Genomic DNA, 19,559 nt, shown 5'->3' on the forward strand with positions numbered 1-19,559 from the left:
ATCTGGCTTTAGGTGCTTCTCATGGCTGCCATTGTCTGAGCGCCACTCCAATGGATGTGTCCAATACCTCTTGACAATAGCATACTTGTAATATAATCGGCGATTGTCCAAAAAATACGTGTGTTTTCGAGTAGTACTGCGAGTTGTTCATCACGATGCCAGAAATGCCGCTCGCATGTGCTGGGAGCTTCTTGAGGAACTGAACTGAAAAGTCCTGGCGTCCTCGGTAAGCTGAAATAGCAACGAGGAGTGCGGGCTCACTGTGCAGACACGGGCAACGTGGGTGATGTCCACTGCAAACACGGGAGGGCGGCAGCTGCTCACACCTCCACCTCCACGCTGTCGCCCTGGCCGCTTGGCTCGTTGGCCAGATTCACCTTCTCGGTGCGCGTATGCCACACGAGCACCTGCGGAGAGATGGAGAGAGGATGACAACAGACGCAGAGCAGGTGAACGAGCAGATGGATAGACTGACACGGTGGGTGAGAGTGAATAAAAAAGAATACATATTACATGGTTAATCCCTCGAGATGGAATATCTCAATGACAAAAGTGTCCTGGGTAACAAGTGACACATGCATAGCCTATACAAATACCTTGAAATCTCTAACGCAAACAGTCAAAGGTATTCATACAGTATCAAGAATAGGAAGAAGCCAATGTTTGTTTGTTTTTTATAGACTTTAACTGCACCGGACAGAGTTTAAGATTTGAATGGGGATTAACCTTTGGAGGTCCTCTTTTCTTTTGGCGGCAGTACTGGGGCAGCTAATGGTGTAAATTTTATATATTCCTATAGCCCATCCATTGGGCACTGTTGAGTTCAAACTGAGTGGTGCAGACTCCCCTAGTGATGCTCATATCAACAACTACGGAGGGACGATGATGATTATGGTGATAGTGATAGCGATGGTGGTGGTGATGGCGATATCGAAGATGATGAAATCGATGATGACATGGTAAGTTGATGCTAAACGATTGAAAATTTAAACACAGTCCCACCATAAATTTGAGCCAGAAGACACTTTCTACTTCGACTTGAGTCTTAAAAAGTAACATTATGAAAACAAAAATCGTGCAAAAAATTGATTACACATATTTAGACAGAGTATTTCAATCCTGAAGGTTGCCACATTGTTCAATAAAGGTGTATATATACAGTATAGTTCTTCAGATGTATCTTCAATTGCAAACGCCAGTGTCGCTTGCTGATAAAGTCATTGTGTTAGAATGCACATTGACGTTCTGGCCAAATCACCACCTTCAGAGACGCGGCACTTGTTTGCGAAAATTGGCAAGAGAAATTCATTCGCCCAATCCCGAGAGAGAAATTGGAAAACGCAAAATGCGGGGAGGATGAGGGCGACAGAGTGCGGGACCTCGCGACCTCGTCGTGCCTCAATAAATGAAGTGATGTGAACCCCCGTTAACCGGTGCAGGCAAACAAAGCTCGCAAGGACACACACTCGGAGCTCGACGAACCGCAAGGGCACGCACCTCGATTGCATTGCCCCCTCCTCTGCAGGCAAACGGCAACAGAGAGCTATTGCTCGCTCACACCACTGATGGCAGAAGGGCCTCCGATACAAGGAAAGCTCCTTGCTTGGGTCATCTTGGCCTACTCTGCCACGCTGGCCAGATGTCTTGGACTAGGTGGGCGTACCCACACTAGACCCGATTAGCACCTCCAAATATCACGCTTGGCTACATACGGTGAGATTGAAGTTCAACATACATACACCGCACCAAATGCGGCCTGCTTGCTGACTAACCATGATGTACACATTTACACTGTTGGGTGAACACAGAAGGGAGCGGGAGGAGGGTGTGGATTTAAGACACACCTTGCCCCATTGTTTAAACTGCCGCGCCAGGAGATCGAACTCTGGATCGCAAGTGCAGTGCCCTGACTGTTACACTGCAAGCAGTGTGCATATACTTGAATAGAAAGGTTGTTAAAAATTGAATTGATCAAATGTCCCAGTGCAGGACCCCCTGAATAAAATGTATTGAGACTCAGCGAGGATGTCCGGGATAATAAATGTATATGGAATGTGAGGCACCACGGTGGCGAGATGTTAACTACCTCGCCTGGTATACAGGAGGTCGTGAGTTCTATCGCGACCCTGACGTGTGTACATTAGAAGTTTGCATGTTCTCCCCATGGTCGCGTGCATTTTCCTCCGAGTCCAGTTTTTCCATCCACATTTACAAACATGCATTTAGAGTATTTGGCTGCTATAAATTTCCACATGATAAGCCACTTCTTTAAAACTAACATTTGTGGCCAGGTCGTTTTTGAAACAGAGCTATATAGGCACAGTGGGCCTTACCTGGTCACATTAAAATAGTTTATTGTTTTTATAGTTTATACTCTCCTTCATATTTGTCATTTATTTTCTCACACGGTAACAGTCACTACATGTGCCATGCAAGCAAGGGTGCCACCATATTTGATAATGCGAAGGTTATATAGGTTCAGTGAGCTTTACCTGGTATAACAAATAGTTGAAATATGGTCCATGCAGGCTGTTGCTGTGATATTGTTTAGTATGCATTTTTCTCATAGTCTCACTGAATGAAGCAGTGCTGGCAAGGCACTACTTTTGCATTTAGATGCTTTACAAAACCAACATGTTATTTGCTTGTTCTAATGCTTCTCCCTGATCATATGAGCATGTTGCAATATTCAAGATTCAAGTGCATTTTGTTCAACCAGATTAGAGCTCGAGAGACAAGGACAGCCTCATTGGACAATCTCGTAATAGTCATCAGAATACTTCATCTCAATTTCAACAATTGATAGGCTGATGGTGGGTTGGTAATTTCATTGTTCTTTGACAAGATGCCATTCGTTATATGTTGCATAGCAAGATTCTATCTTACCATGAATATTTTTTTTTTTGTGAGTAGTACATATTGCTCTATTTATAAGACGATAATTTATGTTCCATGCAATACTGGTCCTGACACTTGCCATGCATACCATGTTTGCTCACTGATTTGTATTGTTTGTGTGTACTTTTAAAAAATGCGCCTGGATTTTACGTAAATCCTGTAACTTTGTTTGAAACTCTGTTTGCTTTATGGAATATTAAACAATTTTTATTTTATTTTACTATATAAATGAATAGCCCAATGACGTGGCTGATCACGTGGAAATTTACAGCACACAAAATACTCGTAACGCATGATTCTAATTGTCGAGGGAAAAACCGAAAGACCTGGAGAGAAATCCACGTCACCACAGGGACAATATTAAAACGTTAAATATACAGGCGTCAGGGTAGGGATCGAACTCACGACCCCTGTATATCAGGAGAGGTAGTTAACATCTCGCCACCGTGGCGCCCCCCCCCCCCCACCACATCTGCTGTCAACACAGGAATCCCGCATTCAGAGCTTTCGAGCTCAGCGGGACCCTCCTGCAGCAATCAACTGAACTCGACCTCCACTGGTGACACAGAGCACATGGCTGAACTTCTGCACCTTGGTGCAGTTGCGAGCCTTGGGCTCCAGCTCCTGCATGGTGGTGATCTGACGCAGAAAGTCCGACTCCTGCATCCCAGGGCGACCACCCCGGCGCCGAAACTGCACGAAGGGGTTCTCCAGCAGCACCTGCAGATTCACAGCGAAGCCTGCATGCGCACGTGGACACACACGCGCACATGAATACACGAAGCTAAATATCCCCCGCAAAGCTTTAACAGACTGTTGGGGCAAGTGTTGCTAGCGAGCACCTATGAAGGCCGGTACGGCACACGAGGGGTGTGAGTGGCCAGCATCACGTCTGGCCCCCTTTGTCTCCTGAGTGGTGACATTTATGCATTGCACCAAGTACTCATTTGTGGCTGAGTCGAGGCCCAACACCGATTCATATAATCGTCGTTGTTGTTCGCCGTGAGTGGGAATTGAACTCGGGTCGCTATGTTCACGGTGCAGCGCGCTAACCGCTACACTACCATTGCTCACTGTGGACAGGTGCATACATACGTACATAGATATCCATATAGACTTTAGGCTGTTGGAACAAGTGCTGTTGGCAGTTATCTAATATTAAGGCCAACATAGCGTTTGTCTCCCCAGTGCTGATGTTATACACTGTACCGGGTACTAATTTAAGGCTGCATAGACCTAGGGGAGGCCTAGGGCAGGTTCAGATATTCACAACTAATGTTAGCTATGTCCGAGATTTGAACTTCGGTCTCTAAGATTATAGTTTAGTGTACTAACAACTGCGCTACTGCTCTACTTACAAGAACAAACACTCACATACCTCCTGCTTTTACAAAGCACGAGAGTAAGTTTAACTAGGAGGGGTGGCCTTGTTTATGAAATGGTAAAATATTGCTGAAAGTCAACAGCCAACTGTCCTATGGAAGTAATGGCCCCGAGCAGATGAATGTGGAATGTTTACTACTGAATGCCAACTGAAACATGTATTTATTTGAGCAGGGATATATATGTATATAAAATTAGAACTCCTAGATAGAAGTAATATTCATGAATAATTCGTATATTGTAAGTGTATGGCAGGGCGTGTGGTAGTCAGCTCAGTCCTTCAATATTCCTGAGTCAATAAAATCAATACCACTTTGCGTGAGGTCAACAGTAGTCACCTTATGGAAAGACTGGCGCCTCAACCACTCCGTGGCATTATCCGTGAAATCCCAAAGCTCGGGACCACCGCTGAGGATGAGCAAGGGAGACACTGACCACGTGGGACTCACCACCGAAGGAAAATCGATCGGACGTTTGATATTCGTTTGACAATCGCAACGAAAGCACTTTGGCCACACCATTCCAACTGGAAAATGAAGGAAAACGCTTGTGGAAATGTGTGGCGCCATTTGTTTCACCGTGAATCCTACCAAAAGTCTGTGAAAACCTATAACAAATATCATAGCACACTATAACGTACTAATGGCAAAAAAACAAACCATTTAGCCACACAGAGTAATAGGTTTTGTCGCATATTCTCAAAAGTACTTTCCTTTATATTCCAGTTGAAATGGTGTAGCTAAGTGCTTTGAGTTATTGTTATAGCGTTAGAGAGTTATATGATTTGTTATGGGTTTTCACAGATTTGTCGGAAAGTGCTTTGGTTGCGAATGTCAAACGAATATCAAACGTGCCGTAACCCTCGACCACCCTACACAGCGAGTAAGGTTAGTCACGTAAAAAACGCGCCAGTTAGTTTCTACTTCAGCCCACCGGTGTGTTGGAGAGTAAATCCAGATTTACAATTACTCTCCAACACACCGGTGGGCTGAAGTAGTAACTGATTGGCACGTTGTTTATGTGACAAACCTTACCGGCTGTATCGGGTGGTGGATGGGTTACGACACATTTATATTTACGCACTCTAACCCAAAAACCTTTATTATAAATAACATTGGTCGCGAAAGCCTACGTGTAAGACTGAATATGAAACGTCCGACCGATTTTCCTTCAGTGGACTTACCGGCCATGTCGGTGGCAAAGGGCCGGTCTGGCCGCCAGCCCGTGTACCAGGCGACCACGCGTCCCGCTCGCACCACGGGCCGCTCGTACCGCCGCCCGCCCACCAGACCCACGGGCCACACGGACACCTTGCGCGTATCCCGCATCTGCATGACGACGGACAGGTGCGAAAGTGCCGTCAATTCCGGGAGCACACCTCCGATTAGCGCGGTTTGGCTAGGTACACGGTGCGAACGAAGCTCCGCATCCATACTGGGCATACAAACATCTCAGCGACTCAGCTGCATGCAACCCAAGTTGGACGTTTGCATGCAACTAACGCATGCTGCAACTGATTCCTCACACGTGGATCCAGCTCTAGCGAGTGTATGCTATGGCCACTATTGCACGCTAAACGAGGAGGTGGTTGAGGCCAGGGTTGTAGGCTGATGTTGACCAGATCTTTCCTGGTGCTCATTTTTAGGCCGAGTGAACTACTGTTATGTTGCATTGCGTGACCATGAGAGGCGGTGAACAGCTTGTTGAGCCCTTCGTCTAGCGGTTGATAGATCATGGCCGATAATGGTGGTGGGACGGCGGTTGAGTTCAACTCTCTACTCTGCAGCTGAATCAGCCGATCATCCCTCTGAGGTCAATAAATGAGTATTGTTTTGTGGAAAATTTATTTGGAGAAACTTGTCCCCACCATAGGAATGTGTAATTTCCACGAGTGGCTCCGAGCCGCTAACTGGTATGAGCATCGCTGTACTCATTTGAGCATGGAGACTTCTTTGATCTTTGAAATAAAAATGCCTTACAACCAAATTCGCATGTTTTGTATTATCTGCAATGTTACTCTTGAACAATTAGTAGAAACTGACATGCGAATGAATAAGAGCTCGTATTAACATATATATAAAGATCGCTGTTGGTTTGCTACGATTACATTCCCAGGGTCCCTGTGCTTATTTTTGGCCTGCAACAGATGCTGCTCTGCATTCCCTCGGTGCTCAGTGTTAATTATTTGACCAAATTCCAAAGGCGCCATCGGAGGTTACAGCTGCAGCATTGTCATTAGCATGTGGTGACACACATGGGAAATGCAAATACAATGAGACAGCAACAGTGCCATTTCAAGTTGGCAATTTAAAATAAGTGCATTCGTTTGTGTCCCTGTATTCGTATATTCGCCTGCGTCTAGTGGTAATTGTATGGTCACCAATTTCCAGTGCAAGTCACAGTTTCGAACAACACGTAGACGTGCAAAAGCACACAAGCGCTGTGCGCTATGCAACAACCATCAGCATTTTCTGAAGAGGTGCATTGTGGTCGTCTTGCCTTAGGCCACCGTTACAATGAATGCGAGCAAGAAAACCGTGTCAGTATGGGAGTCATCGTGGAGACAGAGTGACGATGTAACCCTCACATTCCGCGTCAAACTGGGGGAGGTCGCTCTCATTCCGAAACTCTCGCCGCGTTGCAGCAGCTCGTGCAGGGAGCGCGTTGTATAAAATGTGCGTTGTTGAGAGGAACTCGTTTTGAAAACATTCAGGACGAAAACTGAGTCACTTTAGATGGAGACTGCCACAACAGCTTCCTAAAGCTACGTGGTCTGACAGTGATTGTATATCAGTGTGGACAGCCGAATTGGTGCACTATTATTATTTGACTAGATCTCCTATGCTGGTCATCTCAATGAGCGAGAATTTCCCAACACTGGTTCAGGGCTGTACGGAGATGAACACTGCTCCAATGGGTATGGAACTCTTTCACTCGATCTTTATCTGTAATGTTGGCATCCCCAAGCACGCGCCCTTGGACGTGAGCACGCGACAATTTTCTCGAGCTGACCAGCAGGTGGCAGAAGCGGACACCGTAAGATGAGATGCAGTTTAACGGCACGGGCCCCGTGTATTTAAATAAATCACGAACACATTTCGCCACTCAAACAAACGTGGGGGTGGTGCCCATCCGCATCCGCACAGGCCATGTTCAGGCAGTAGCGGAAATTCCACGTTCCTATGATGCACCGGGCTGGAGATGTCCTCCGTTGCGGGTTACGAAGAGGAGAGAAATTGGACAGGAGGCCCCATTTACTTAATTTCACCGGGGCGAATACCAAACACGCTCCACCACTGATGCAATACAGTACAAATTTGTGGGATGACACCAGTGGGTTTTTTTTATTTACCATGGAAATATGGAATTTCCATCATAGGTTTGCGGCCACCAATGAAGATAAGTGCCATCACACACTCGTTTGACAATCCCCAATCCCGTCAGCACAACAATTAAAATAATTGTTTAGAAATATCGCTGGCAAGTAATTGATCATGGCCCAAGTTCTAATTGGCACAGGCGGCGTGTGTAAATGATTTAAACCCCAATGCGCACTCTCTTCATATTTTTAAAGCATTTTTGTCTCCCTAGATGCAGGCAGATACATCTGATGCCTTGAAGAGGAGGATAAGTCGTGGAAGACAGCAATTGATTTCGGGTGGCATCAAATTAATTGCCAAATATAATTTATGCATGTACAGGGCGGCCCACAAGTCAGCACACATAGGGTTATTTCATTTATTTATTTATTTTAACACATGATCAAACTGACTTTCATGAACATCAATGAATGCATTAATTATCTGTTGAAATGCATTGTGTTTTTTTTTATTGCAGCTGCTTTCTTTAGCGTACATAAAATCGAATTGAACTCGTTCGTCTTTCGTCAATTTTCTTCCCATTTTTTAACGTCATCTATGATAACAGATTCATTATTAACTGAAATAAAAAAAATATATTACATTTTTAATGCCGGTGTTCCAAGCAAATTAAATAAATTCTAGATTTGAAGTTTTCGTGACTGCAAGAGTTCATACTCTTTGGTTTTGTCGGTAAAGTCACTTAGGTAAAAAAGAAAATGAATAAATTAAATCACGACGTTTCGGAGGCAACACAAGCTTCCACGGCCCATCCTGGCTCCTCCCCCCCCCCTTAACCTGTATATAATCTCGTGTCTCTTAGAGTTCTCTTCACTTGATACAGTAACTTTGCTGTGACGGTTCCACCTGAAGACGGAGGCTTGTGTTGCCTCCGAAACGTCGTGATTTAATTTATTTACGTGACTTAATAACCCTATGTGTTCTGACTTGTGGCCCACCCTTTAAATGTGTGTGGGGAGCGGTGGCACAGCAGTGAATGCATGACGTCACAATCTTGGCAAACGAGGTTTGACGTGTGGGGAGGTGGGGTAGCGTGGTCGGCATGGGCCCTGGTGCAAGGAATGAACCGGGATCTCCTTCCCGGCGTCGTTGTCCCCCCCACTCCCCTATGCGTAGCGCAGTGCTTGGGCCCCTTTGCCTAGGCAAGGCCCATGCCCACCCATGTGTGCATCGCTCTGCCATCATAGAGACGACGCAGGTTTTATTGCTGACCACGATGCACAACACAGCAGTAAATGACATCTGCAGTCGTCCTGGGATTTACCTTAGATCGAATCAGCCTCAAATGAGTATCCGGTGCAGTGTGTGAACACATCGACGCTGGGGTGGCAAAGGTGGTGGTGGTGGGGTGCGATGCAGGCGTATCGACTGCGAGGGTGGGCGGTGAAGAACGCCCGGTTGTGCCGAGGCCGTAAGTGGACATTCCAGAGAGCGGGAGCCAACTGCGACCGCTGGCCGGATCTAACGGAAGTGGGAGCGGCAGCGGCGTCGAGACGAGGCGGCGTCAATGGCACGGGCCACGACGACGATGACTTCTCGACCTCCACGACCTCACCTCGTGGAAGAGTTCCAGGCTGTAGGTGTTGTCGTCGTCGGCGAAGTAGACGACGGCGGGGAGGGGCCCGCGCGCCGCCTCGCCCCGCAGCCAGCGCAGCGCCTCGTTGCGCTGCTCGCTGGCGCGGGGCAGCCCGGCGCGGCGGTAGCGGCGCGGCGTGACGGCGCACAGGTGCGTGGCGCCGGGCACGCCGGAGCGCGCGAGCAGGGCGCGCACCATGGGCGACTGCGACGGCGCGTCCTCCACGAGCACCCAGTGCAGCCACGGCACCTGCCGTCGCGCGCCCGGAATTTAAACGCGGGGCTGTCGTCACGTTTTGGGCGCATCGCACGCACGGTTGTCTGGACTCATCTGGGCGAATGAACAGAGTGGGTGGATATCTCCGTGGTGTGAACGGCCAGGGTACCGCACTTGCAATCCAGAGTGTCGCCGGATCGATTCCATCTATCAGCGTGCCAGTTGGAGCAGCAAGGTACATTTTTTTTTGTCATCGCTCATTGTCGTAATTGTGCAATCAGCCATGTAAGTTGTCTGACGTGTGGCTGAATTTTCTCTTTCTTACCCCCAGTACGCCCATGACAAACTAACATCTTCACTGCGACTCACTTATTTTGTTATCTCAATGCGCCTGCTGTGACATGCAGATGTGGTGTAGTTATTAGCACACTGGACTGGCATATCCAGAGGTCGTCAGTTCAACTCAATCTCAATGACGCGGCAGTTGAAACTCCGGGCGAGTTTCTCAAATCACCCCACACTTGTCCACCTCGCAGTATAGAATGCTCCACTACACTCGATCGGTAGGTCGTGCGTGGTGGGGTAAAGCGTGGGTACTCCCGGCTCTTCCAAGATGTCTAGCCAGCGTGAAAGTGTAGGCAGAATACCCGCTCTCTTAAGATCCCCGTAGTCAAGGCCCTTCTGCCAGGAGTTGTCAGTAATCGCAGGGCTGCACAATTACATTTTTGATCTTTAGACAAGTGAACCAAATAGTATTTTTTTTTAAAGATCAACATTGAGGTGGCCACGTGGGAGGGTGCCTGATGTGTCAGAGGACCGTGCTGGCAATGCTGGGATCCTGTGAAGGCACTTGGATCTGTAACGTAACTTCCGTGCTCTCCACAATGCACGCGACATGTGCTTATATATATATCAAATGATCTACAGAATGAGTTTATCATTTCACATATAAGACAGAATTTTCAACGAGCGAGGTTATGGATGATAGGCCAAGTCAACCCTGTGACTGGTATTTGACCCGTCCACTCGCTCAGAGTTTGCTTTGAGCGAAGCACCACCACACGCAGCACACTTAAAGTGGTCAGGGCACGGATTCATGTTCTCGTGGAAAAGTAGCAGAGGCTACGAATTTTAATTGCAAATGGCATTTGCATCATCTTCCACTCCAGTCTCAATTACTGAATTTGCAGTGAACACACGGAGATGTCGGGGTGGCATTAATTCAGAGACCCCCCCCGTGACCCCTCGCCCCACGCAGTCCGGGTGAAAGGAATTCCCAGCAGCATCTTTGAATCGCAGGCGGTTGTAACCCCCTCATGGGATGATACATTTGCAGCTCAAAGTTCACACCTTGATTTCCCAGTGTAGTGACGTGAGATAAAGATGGAATGCCTAATATAGACAATGAGAAAAAAATTATTTCAATTTGTTTGGGTTGACTGTGATTTGTTGTTTCACTCTGTTTTGCTAACCTTGTAGAAGAGGTACAGGGGAGTGCATAACGGCCACCGCAGAGCAATCGTGTGTAATCCCTTAACGCGGGATTTTTTAATCCTGGGGTGACCACGGTTGACATCCCACAACACGGTTCTCATTGTATTAACCTCTGCACTCTGGTGTATTATTTAATGTAAGTGTGATTGTCTCATTGATTTCGTTGTTCAAAAGTGTTTCTGAAAAGGTCGACTCTTTTGATGCAATCAATTTGCCAGGTGATGCACGCCTGTAATCCCGCGACTTGGGTAGGGTTGGTGGATGACGAAGAGACTGAGTGAGATAGCCACCGACACTGCAATGAAATATAAACTGAATTCATCCTTTCCTATAAACGGCAGTATAACAAGTAAGCTGCCATCAGAGTGTCTCATAAAATATCTGTTGGCCAAACAAGTGTTTTGTTTGACCATACTTCACCACGCTGGTCAGTGGGTGGAGGGGGTGCAGGACCGATTCAGATATTACTGACCACTGATGCTCGCTGTGGCCAGGAATCAAACTCAGGTTGCCAGGTCCAGATTGCGGTGCACTCACCACTACAACACTATGTCCAGAAAACGACGATTTATTTTAAACGTGTGTTATCTGTAAAAAGCTTTGTTGACACAGCCTCGAAGTGTTGAAGGCTAAAAAGTGGCCAAGCCTAAAGTAGGTACGTACATCTTCCCTCATGACAAAACCATTCATTCATACTCTCTGTCACACACACACAAAGACAGCGATGCCCTGTGTAGCCTTAACAGACTCTTGGGGCAAGTGCTGTGAGCGAGCACTTATGAAGGCCGGCACGGCACACGAGAGGGTGGATGACCAAGACAACGCCCGGCCGCCTTTGTATCCCCAGTGCCAATGTCTTACACACCTCGCCAGCTACTCATTTGGTTCTGAGTCGACCTAGGTGAGGCCCATGACGGATTAAAGTATTTGTTACTGTTATTGGTTATGAGCGGGAATTGAACTCGGGTGGCAGCAGCACAGCGTGCTAACCGCTACACTACTGCTCCCCACACATTCACACGTATACTATCTGTAAATATATTTTGGAGGTATCTGATTTTAAAAGTGGAATAATGCATTTTAAATTGCCTCTCGGGAAAGGGGTTTACATGGCAATGCTTCAGGCGACAGGCATTTATCCGCTGGGTGTCTATCATTTGGATTTCACATTTTGCTACAGGAGCTGTGAAAGTGACATACGCAAGATGATCTGTAACTAGGTCAGTAGAACAGACAACTTGTACGTATTATTATAATTCACATCCAAGAGCCAATGTTGCCAAATCCTTGAGATTATATTGTGGAGAAAAACAATAGATTCTCAAGCATTAAGTGCAAACTCTGAGCCCCAATGATCCAAAGCAAGAGCTCATCGTATCTTCATTTCTCCAAGCCGAATAATGTATAAAATACATACAGTACCGTGATGTACAATTACTTATTCTATACAGTATACAAAGGCATCACTGAGTCTCAATACTCGTATTTCAACATGCTCCTGCTTAGGATGTTTTGCAACATCCTCATTGAGTTTCTATACGTTGAAGGAAATGGGAATGACTGGAGAAAACCCACGCATATGAGAGGAAAACACTCAAACATCCGCCCTGTTTGGTCCGTAACCAAAGTAACGTTCTGACCTGCCTCCACTGGGCACCTGTGAAAAGAGATTTGTAGCTCATCGGATTCCTCCACGATAAATACTAATTCTGAAATAGATGTACAGGTAGCCCTGGTAAATTATGAACACTTTTTGATTTACGAAATCTAAATTCCGCATTAATGAAATTTCACTCTGGCACGCGCCACGAGATCATCAAACGAGAAGGTTGCTTCTCGTTTGACAGCGTCACAGTGAAACGGTAACGCCTCCATGTCACCTCCTCAAGTCATTCCAACATGCAGCGGATGTTTTGGTGAGTTCCCAGAAATGGTTACGAATTTATCTTTGTAATTAATTATTATTCAATCGTACATTATATTATTTGTTAACATGTTTTGTATCGTCAAAAAGTGGGTCAATATTTTTACATTAGGAGAAGGAAACACATCCATAATTTTTTGTCATAAACTAATTAGAAAAGGAATTTCGATTTACAACATTTCGTTTCACGCGTGTGTTTTTGGAAGAACGCATCCCTTTCGTAAATCGAGAGTCACCTGTACTGCATCCCATTGCCTTGCAAGTTGGGGAGTCTCACATGCCACATATGACAGTGATCATGGGATGCACACTCAGGCGGGGTGGTTTTATTTAAATTGACAGCCCCCCCTTGCCAATAACGGCCTCCCCACGCTGTGTTGGGTCATGGCGAATTGTTTGAGCATACTTCACCATGTTGATGCTTAACTTTCACGTATGAGGTATTATACTGGATTAACTAGAACGGAATGGGGAAAGAGATACACGTGAGCAAAGCGGATTCTCCTCTGCTTAAACTAAACTAAACTTTTTATTTCACCAGATAAGGCCCACTGAGCTATATAGCTTTTTTTCAAAAGCGATTTGGTCATATGTGATAGCTCAAAGAAGTGGCTTATCGTGTGGAAAGTTAAAGCAGACAAATAGGTTAAACGCGTGACATTGATTTTAAATGTGGAGGAAAAGACCGGATGACCCAGAGAAAAATCCACGCGACCACGATGAGAGACGCAAACTCCAAATATACAGCAGCACGCGTCCGGGTCGGGAACGAACCCACGACCTCCTGCATATCAGGCGAGGGAGTTAACATCTCCTAGCCACCATGGCGCCACCCAGAGCCGCAGTAATTTCTCGCGATCTGCGACTCGCGGTGGTCCCAATCACGGTCCATGCTGCTGTTTGCAGCGTTTCCCCATTCCATTTGAGCTTAGCTCCAGAGGTGTAAAGTACCCACACCTTACACCTACCACAAGCGACCTCCACTCATCGACCAACTGCGGCATACCCCATTCATACTACAGCTGGGTGGACAGAGGGAAGGGGAAGATACATTTTATCGCCTTAACAAACTTGTCAATTGCTTCAACTGCCGTGCGGGTAAATCGAATAGAACCGTTCGGCTCGCTAATCCAGACCGCTCACCATTACACCCCGGCGGCAGCAGCAGCCTCCCAAACGCTGGCGCGTGTGTGCGGTTGCGTGTTGCGGTACGAACCCGGCCACCTGAGTTCGATTCCCCGCTCACAGCCAGCACCAGTGACGATTATCTGAACCGGTACTGGGCCTCCCCTATGTCGACTCAACCTCAAATAAATACCTGGTGCGATGAGTAAACATCGTCACTGGGAAGACAAAGGCAGTCGGACGTGGTGCTGGCCGCCCACGCCCTCGTGTGCCAGCCTTCATAGGTGCTCGCCCGCAGCACTTGCCCCAATAGTTCAGGCTATATACGGGGGATCTTTGTCTTAGTGTGTCCATAGACAAGCGAGTGAGTGACAGCAAGGCAGCGAGGTTCACCTGTCTGAACGTGTTCGCAAGCCTCGTGAGCTCCGCCTTCTGAGCCGGCCGTGCGTACGTGGGCGTCACCACGTAGATCACTGCTGCAGGTGTCCCTTGAGCTTCCGCTGATACTAACACTGCCGCAGCTGCAGCGTGAATGGGAAGAGGAGGAGGTGCAGGAGGAGGGGGAGGCGGCTGCGGCACCGATAGAGGTCGAAGCCTCCAAGCTGCTGCTGCTCGTGCCGGCACTGCTCCTGCCACCGCCGCTGCTGCGGGCCGTGCGAGAGGTGACGGTGCGTGCGGCCGCAGCTTCTGCAGCTGTAGGTGCCGCTGCTGCTGCTGCAATATCCTCTCAGTCGGCGAGGACGTGGGCGTTCTGGGTCCGGCTCGGTTCAAATTGAAGTCGGCCACGAGCAGAGCGACCAGGAGCCAGGGGAAAGCGGCGAGGAGGCGGCTGAACCTGTAGGACCTCATGATGAGACCGCCGGCAACAGTAACACGACCACCACCTGCTGCTTATGTTGCTGCATGGGCTGGAGATCACACAGAGGTGGAAGCTGGGGTTGAGCTGGGCTGGTGGGCATGGCACACGGAAGAGGATACTGGAGCCCAAGTGCACCTCCGTCACGCCCATTCATTAATTAACTCTGCCACCCTACCATCCATTCGTTCATTCATCGTCGCCTCCATTCATCCACAGTGTAGATTAATTGATGTATCCGTCCAATTCATTCATCAGCCAAGTTCTGCGGACGCCTTTGTCTCCGGCTTTTGTTTTGCGAAGCGACGTCATACGGACGATTCAGCCACGACACGTGTATGAATGAACTCTGGGACTAGGCTCACAATGCTACCGACAGTTCATACGCCGCGCCGTGGTGCCGAGAGAAGCCGTGCGTACGCGTGGACGTGCGCACGCACGCACGCACACGCCGCTCTATTGTAACGCTCCCATTCTGCGCCTACTCCTGCCACGGTGCGTGCGGTAGGTGGAGCTGTGTGACTGGAGTCCCCTTGCAAATGCATCGAGTGCGAGAGAGACCTCGTAAATTTATATGATAAGGAAGGGGAGGTGGCGGGTGGGGGAGTGGGGCGGGGAGTGTCATAAGCAGGGGTACACGCGCACACACCCCCTCTAGCCCCCACCACCACCCCTCTCCCGAGAGCAGGACACTCAGAACACCCCCGAGTGTGGCTGTTCCAAATGATAATAAATCACTTTTATACGGTGCCTTTCATTGGAAGAGCACTCCGAAGCTGCCTTGCAGTCACCCGGCGCTTAGCTCCTCTTCCGCGCTGCACTGAACTTAGAGTCGTCATACAAATCCACGGAGACACGCGGTAATGGGGGGGGGGGGCGAAGTGGTTGGCGCACTAAATATTTGAGCCCGTCTAACTGAGTTTGACTCCCGGCGATGACCAACAACCCCGCGTCGAGAGATGTCTACACTGACCCTGTAAATTATGAACAATACAATGACTTTAGCACGTAAGAGGCTTTGGCGACCAATATCATTCATGATAGAGGAGGGGGGGGAGTTGAAGGGGATTAGATCGTGTAAATATAAATGTGTCGTTTAACCCGCCACCACCTGACATAGCCAATGAGTATGGCTTGTCACGTAATCACACGTGTCAATTAGTTACTAGTTCAACAAACCGGTGTGTTGGAGAGTATACCCACAACATGTACAATTGTAAATGTTGTGGGTTTGTTTCCGTGATAAACCTTACTAATTGGCTGTGTCGGGTGGTGGCGGGTTCAACGACACATCTATATTTAGAGCGATCTAAGCTGGAGTTCAAACACTGAACAACACCCTGTTATCATGACCTGCAATCCTATTAACGTCAGGTATGTAACCACGAAGCATCGTTGACCTTCAAGACTCATTTCAGGAAGGTCAGGCATTCCATAAGACAACCATTGTTTACTTGAACAAATCAGTCCGGTACTCTTTTTTTTATCCACATCAGATGGACGATTGGCCGAGTCAGCCCCTGAACCGGATTTGATTTCGAATACGTACCATTGTGGATCATGCATTCTTAGCCACTTGTGACCCAGACACCCTACATGCATCTGATCTCGTCGCATCTCAGAAGCAGCTTAGCACGGTTGAGTCTGGTTGGTTCTTGGTTTGGTGCGACTTTCCGTGGACGGTGTTGTAATGCGTAGGCCTGTGAAATGGCCAGGAGAGAGCAGTGTGGCGTGATGAGCCGTCATATGCTTTGGTTTTCTCAGAGTTCACTGATTTCCTCCCACAAGAGACCGAAGACAAATGAATGCAGTCACCCAAACATCGAGATTGAGATTCCCTCTGAAATAGAGTCCTGGGACTCGGCGATGCTTTCCCGGGTAAAATAATCAGTCTCTTTTTTGTATTCTATTTGCAGTGCTACCCAGGCGATTACAGTGTTAACATGATTCCGTTAATCTTCTCACGGCGGCGCGAACCATGGTAACTCCAAACAGATGTGCAGCGGCGCGCCTCTGTGAATAGGAGAGGGCATGAGCACTCCTCTTCGAGGAGCAAAATAATCTAAACACAAATGCGGCGGCCCACCGGTGAGATAAGGAGCAGTGTTTGGCTTGAGAGACAGCCAGATGTGATCCCCCGTAATATTATGTCTGACCCGACGACTGCACCCCCCCCCCCACAGCTAAATGGAATTCCCAGGGCGAGCCATTCCGTCAATAAGACACGTGCAGTGCCTGCACGGCATTGGGATAAATCAATGCAATTCAAGGGGTCTTTATTTAACCAGTTCAGGACCTATCGAGCTTCTCTGGCTTTCAGTTATTTTTTTTTACAAAGGTAGACAGGACATCTGCTCAAACGTGAAATTTCGCTCAGTCGTGCAGTAGCAACCTTTATTTTACCATAATGGTAAAGGTGCAGCCCTGCAATTACTTACCCAAGGCACTGCTGGCAGAAGGGCCTCAGCGAGAGGGAGCTCTCGAGAGCCCCCTCTCGAGAGGGTATTTGGCCTCCTCTTCCACACTGAGCATACACATTTGTTTACTGTACTCCACGACACCCGACCTGGCAATTGACTAACTGCGGTGTACACACAACATGACACCACGGCAGCATCACGCGCGTGCTGTACTTAATGGTAATTAAATGCCGTGGATTGTTGGTCACATTTTCCTTGTCCTCATTTCACAACAGAGGCAGCGGAGTAAACAAATACATTTTCATTAGTCCAATATCTAAGGCTCTGGCGTGTCATTATGGCGTGCTATTACTTCTCCAGCCTGTGTACTTTCTGTTGACTACAAATAACATCTTTGAATAGGTTCGGATGAAAAGGATCCCCATTAACAGCCGCCACCGCGCTGATCTAACGGCAATTTAGGGGGCAGTGCATTTTGGGCTGTGAACGGCACCGGCGACACGAACACAACCGCCTTAATTTGACGAACGCGTTCGCAGACAAATCTTTTCCATTGTATCTGTCACCGCGCTGCCGCCTTCCAACTGCAGCATTTCCTATTCAATATGCAACTTGTATACCAATACAGGGACGCGTCGCGTACGGCGTGTTGCATTTGTAAGCAACAACAATAAAACATATATATAATCATTTACAGCCCTTTGTATATCAACTACTGGATGAAGGTCAACCCACTTCATGTCATCACGGAGGTGGGTGGTGGAACATTCTTCACCATACTGGATAGTGTGTACTGGTGAAGGGGGTAGGCCATGGACAGGAATCACACTCAGGTTACTGGCTTCCACACGCAATCCCCTTACCAAGGTGCCACCGCTCCACCCCGTTATCTGATACCATATTTGATTAATGGAATTTGAGATATTTTGCAACTGTTGTGCTTTTTTTTTGTCCACGCCTATTTTAAGTATTCCAGGTCATCATTAAAAAAGACAGAGAGTGTGCATATAGAGATGGTACCTGGTTTTTAATATAGATGTGTGTCTCCGTCTTTATTTTAGGGTGACAAACAACCTCTCAGAATCGTGGCTTCCTATTATAAAGAAACATTTGGCTGCTGTGCATTTCTTGAATGACGAGACTCAGCCGATCCACGATTCGTCCCCTTGCCAATCCGACGGCCCTGTGACGAGTTCCTGAATTGTCGGCGTCGCTGTGGTCGTCGTTTCAGCTCCGTGCATTTGCCGACTACGTGGCAAGCCTGTCCATTTGTCGTGTCCACAACCGTGAATCAAACCTGATAGCTCCAATGGAGCAGCAAGCATATCCACATCCCCCCCAGACCATTCAGCTATAACGTGCCGATTGGGCCGCATTGGTCAATGCAGCAAACACTGCGACTCTGAGTAATGCGGGGTGCAAATTGCTCTGCCGAAACATGTTTGGGAAAATATCACAATTTAGGAAATGGCCACGCTTTTACAATCGGATAAAAGCCTCTTCGCGCGTATAAAATAATATTATTTCTCAGAATTATACACTGCTTAGACAGTTCTAAATACAATTTGCATTCGCCGAGAGATAATTTACGATTCGCATTCTGTCCCATTGCGGTTTAAAGTTCAAATGTTTCCTAACGTCCAACTTTAATTACACACCAAGCGATGCTATAAGGGAATCTACTACATCACGGCTAATTGTTTATTCATCTACAACGTGGATTTCATCGCCCGTGCATCAGTCTGGGGGGCAATCTTCACGTTTGCTCGCGATGCCCACGTCTCCGTGTCTGTTTTGATATTTTTAAAGAGCGTGGTCCCCCCCCCCCCGTCTCTCTATCGATGTTGACTCTTGCTTGCCACAGCACCGTGCCCATCCACACAAGTCAAGATTTGTTACCACATCATCATTTTACAAACGTTGTTTCATAAATGAATTTGACACTGAATAAAATTATAAGCTAACATGTTAGGCAATGACACTGCTTTATACGCACTGAGAACAGATAGGCTATAGAGGGTAGCAATTAGATAGAATGAAAAGGCATCTTACAAAAATGTCAGTGTCTTTATTTTCAAATGTGGGTTGAGGTGGTACTTATCTCAGCGGATATGCATGAGTCTATGGTGGGCATTCCACGTTACTATGGCAGTGGCAAAGTAGCAAATAGAAAACAAAGCGAGACTTATTTTTTAACTGCTGGAGAAATGCGAGGTTAACAGTTGTGAGCACGTCTTAACAAAGACAACGATCACCCGTATAGCCATAATAGACTGTTGGGGCAAGT

General features: G+C 47.5%; 1 protein-coding gene across 1 annotated transcript; it reads right to left on the reverse strand.

The window, feature by feature from the left end:
* Window positions 1-320: 320 nt before the first annotated feature.
* LOC144718010 (galactosylgalactosylxylosylprotein 3-beta-glucuronosyltransferase 2-like) lies at window positions 321-14,950 on the reverse strand. Its single transcript, XM_078593868.1, has 5 exons — window positions 14,390-14,950; window positions 9,217-9,486; window positions 5,465-5,609; window positions 3,490-3,638; window positions 321-407 (listed from the first exon to the last, which is right to left on the reverse strand). Exons 1-5 carry the CDS (start codon window positions 14,843-14,845, stop codon window positions 321-323), a joined length of 1,107 nt encoding a protein of 368 aa, XP_078449994.1. The 5' UTR covers window positions 14,846-14,950.
* Between the last annotated feature and the right edge of the window lie 4,609 nt (window positions 14,951-19,559).

Source organism: Lampetra planeri, chromosome 4, assembly GCF_965212315.1.
Source record: "Lampetra planeri chromosome 4, kcLamPlan1.2.h2, whole genome shotgun sequence".
In the NCBI taxonomy this organism is placed as follows: domain Eukaryota; kingdom Metazoa; phylum Chordata; class Hyperoartia; order Petromyzontiformes; family Petromyzontidae; genus Lampetra; species Lampetra planeri.

Excerpts from the sequence above, each read along its gene's own strand:
- LOC144718010 (XM_078593868.1), bottom strand. The coding sequence starts at position 14,845 with ATGAGGTCCTACAGGTTCAGCCGCCTCCTCGCCGCTTTCCCCTGGCTC. Across the intron at positions 9,487-14,389 it reads TTGCGAACACGTTCAGACAG|GTGCCGTGGCTGCACTGGGT; the intron begins GTGAACCTCGCT and ends GCGCGACGGCAG. Across the intron at positions 3,639-5,464 it reads CTTTGCCACCGACATGGCCG|GCTTCGCTGTGAATCTGCAG; the intron begins GTAAGTCCACTG and ends GTGCGCATGCAG.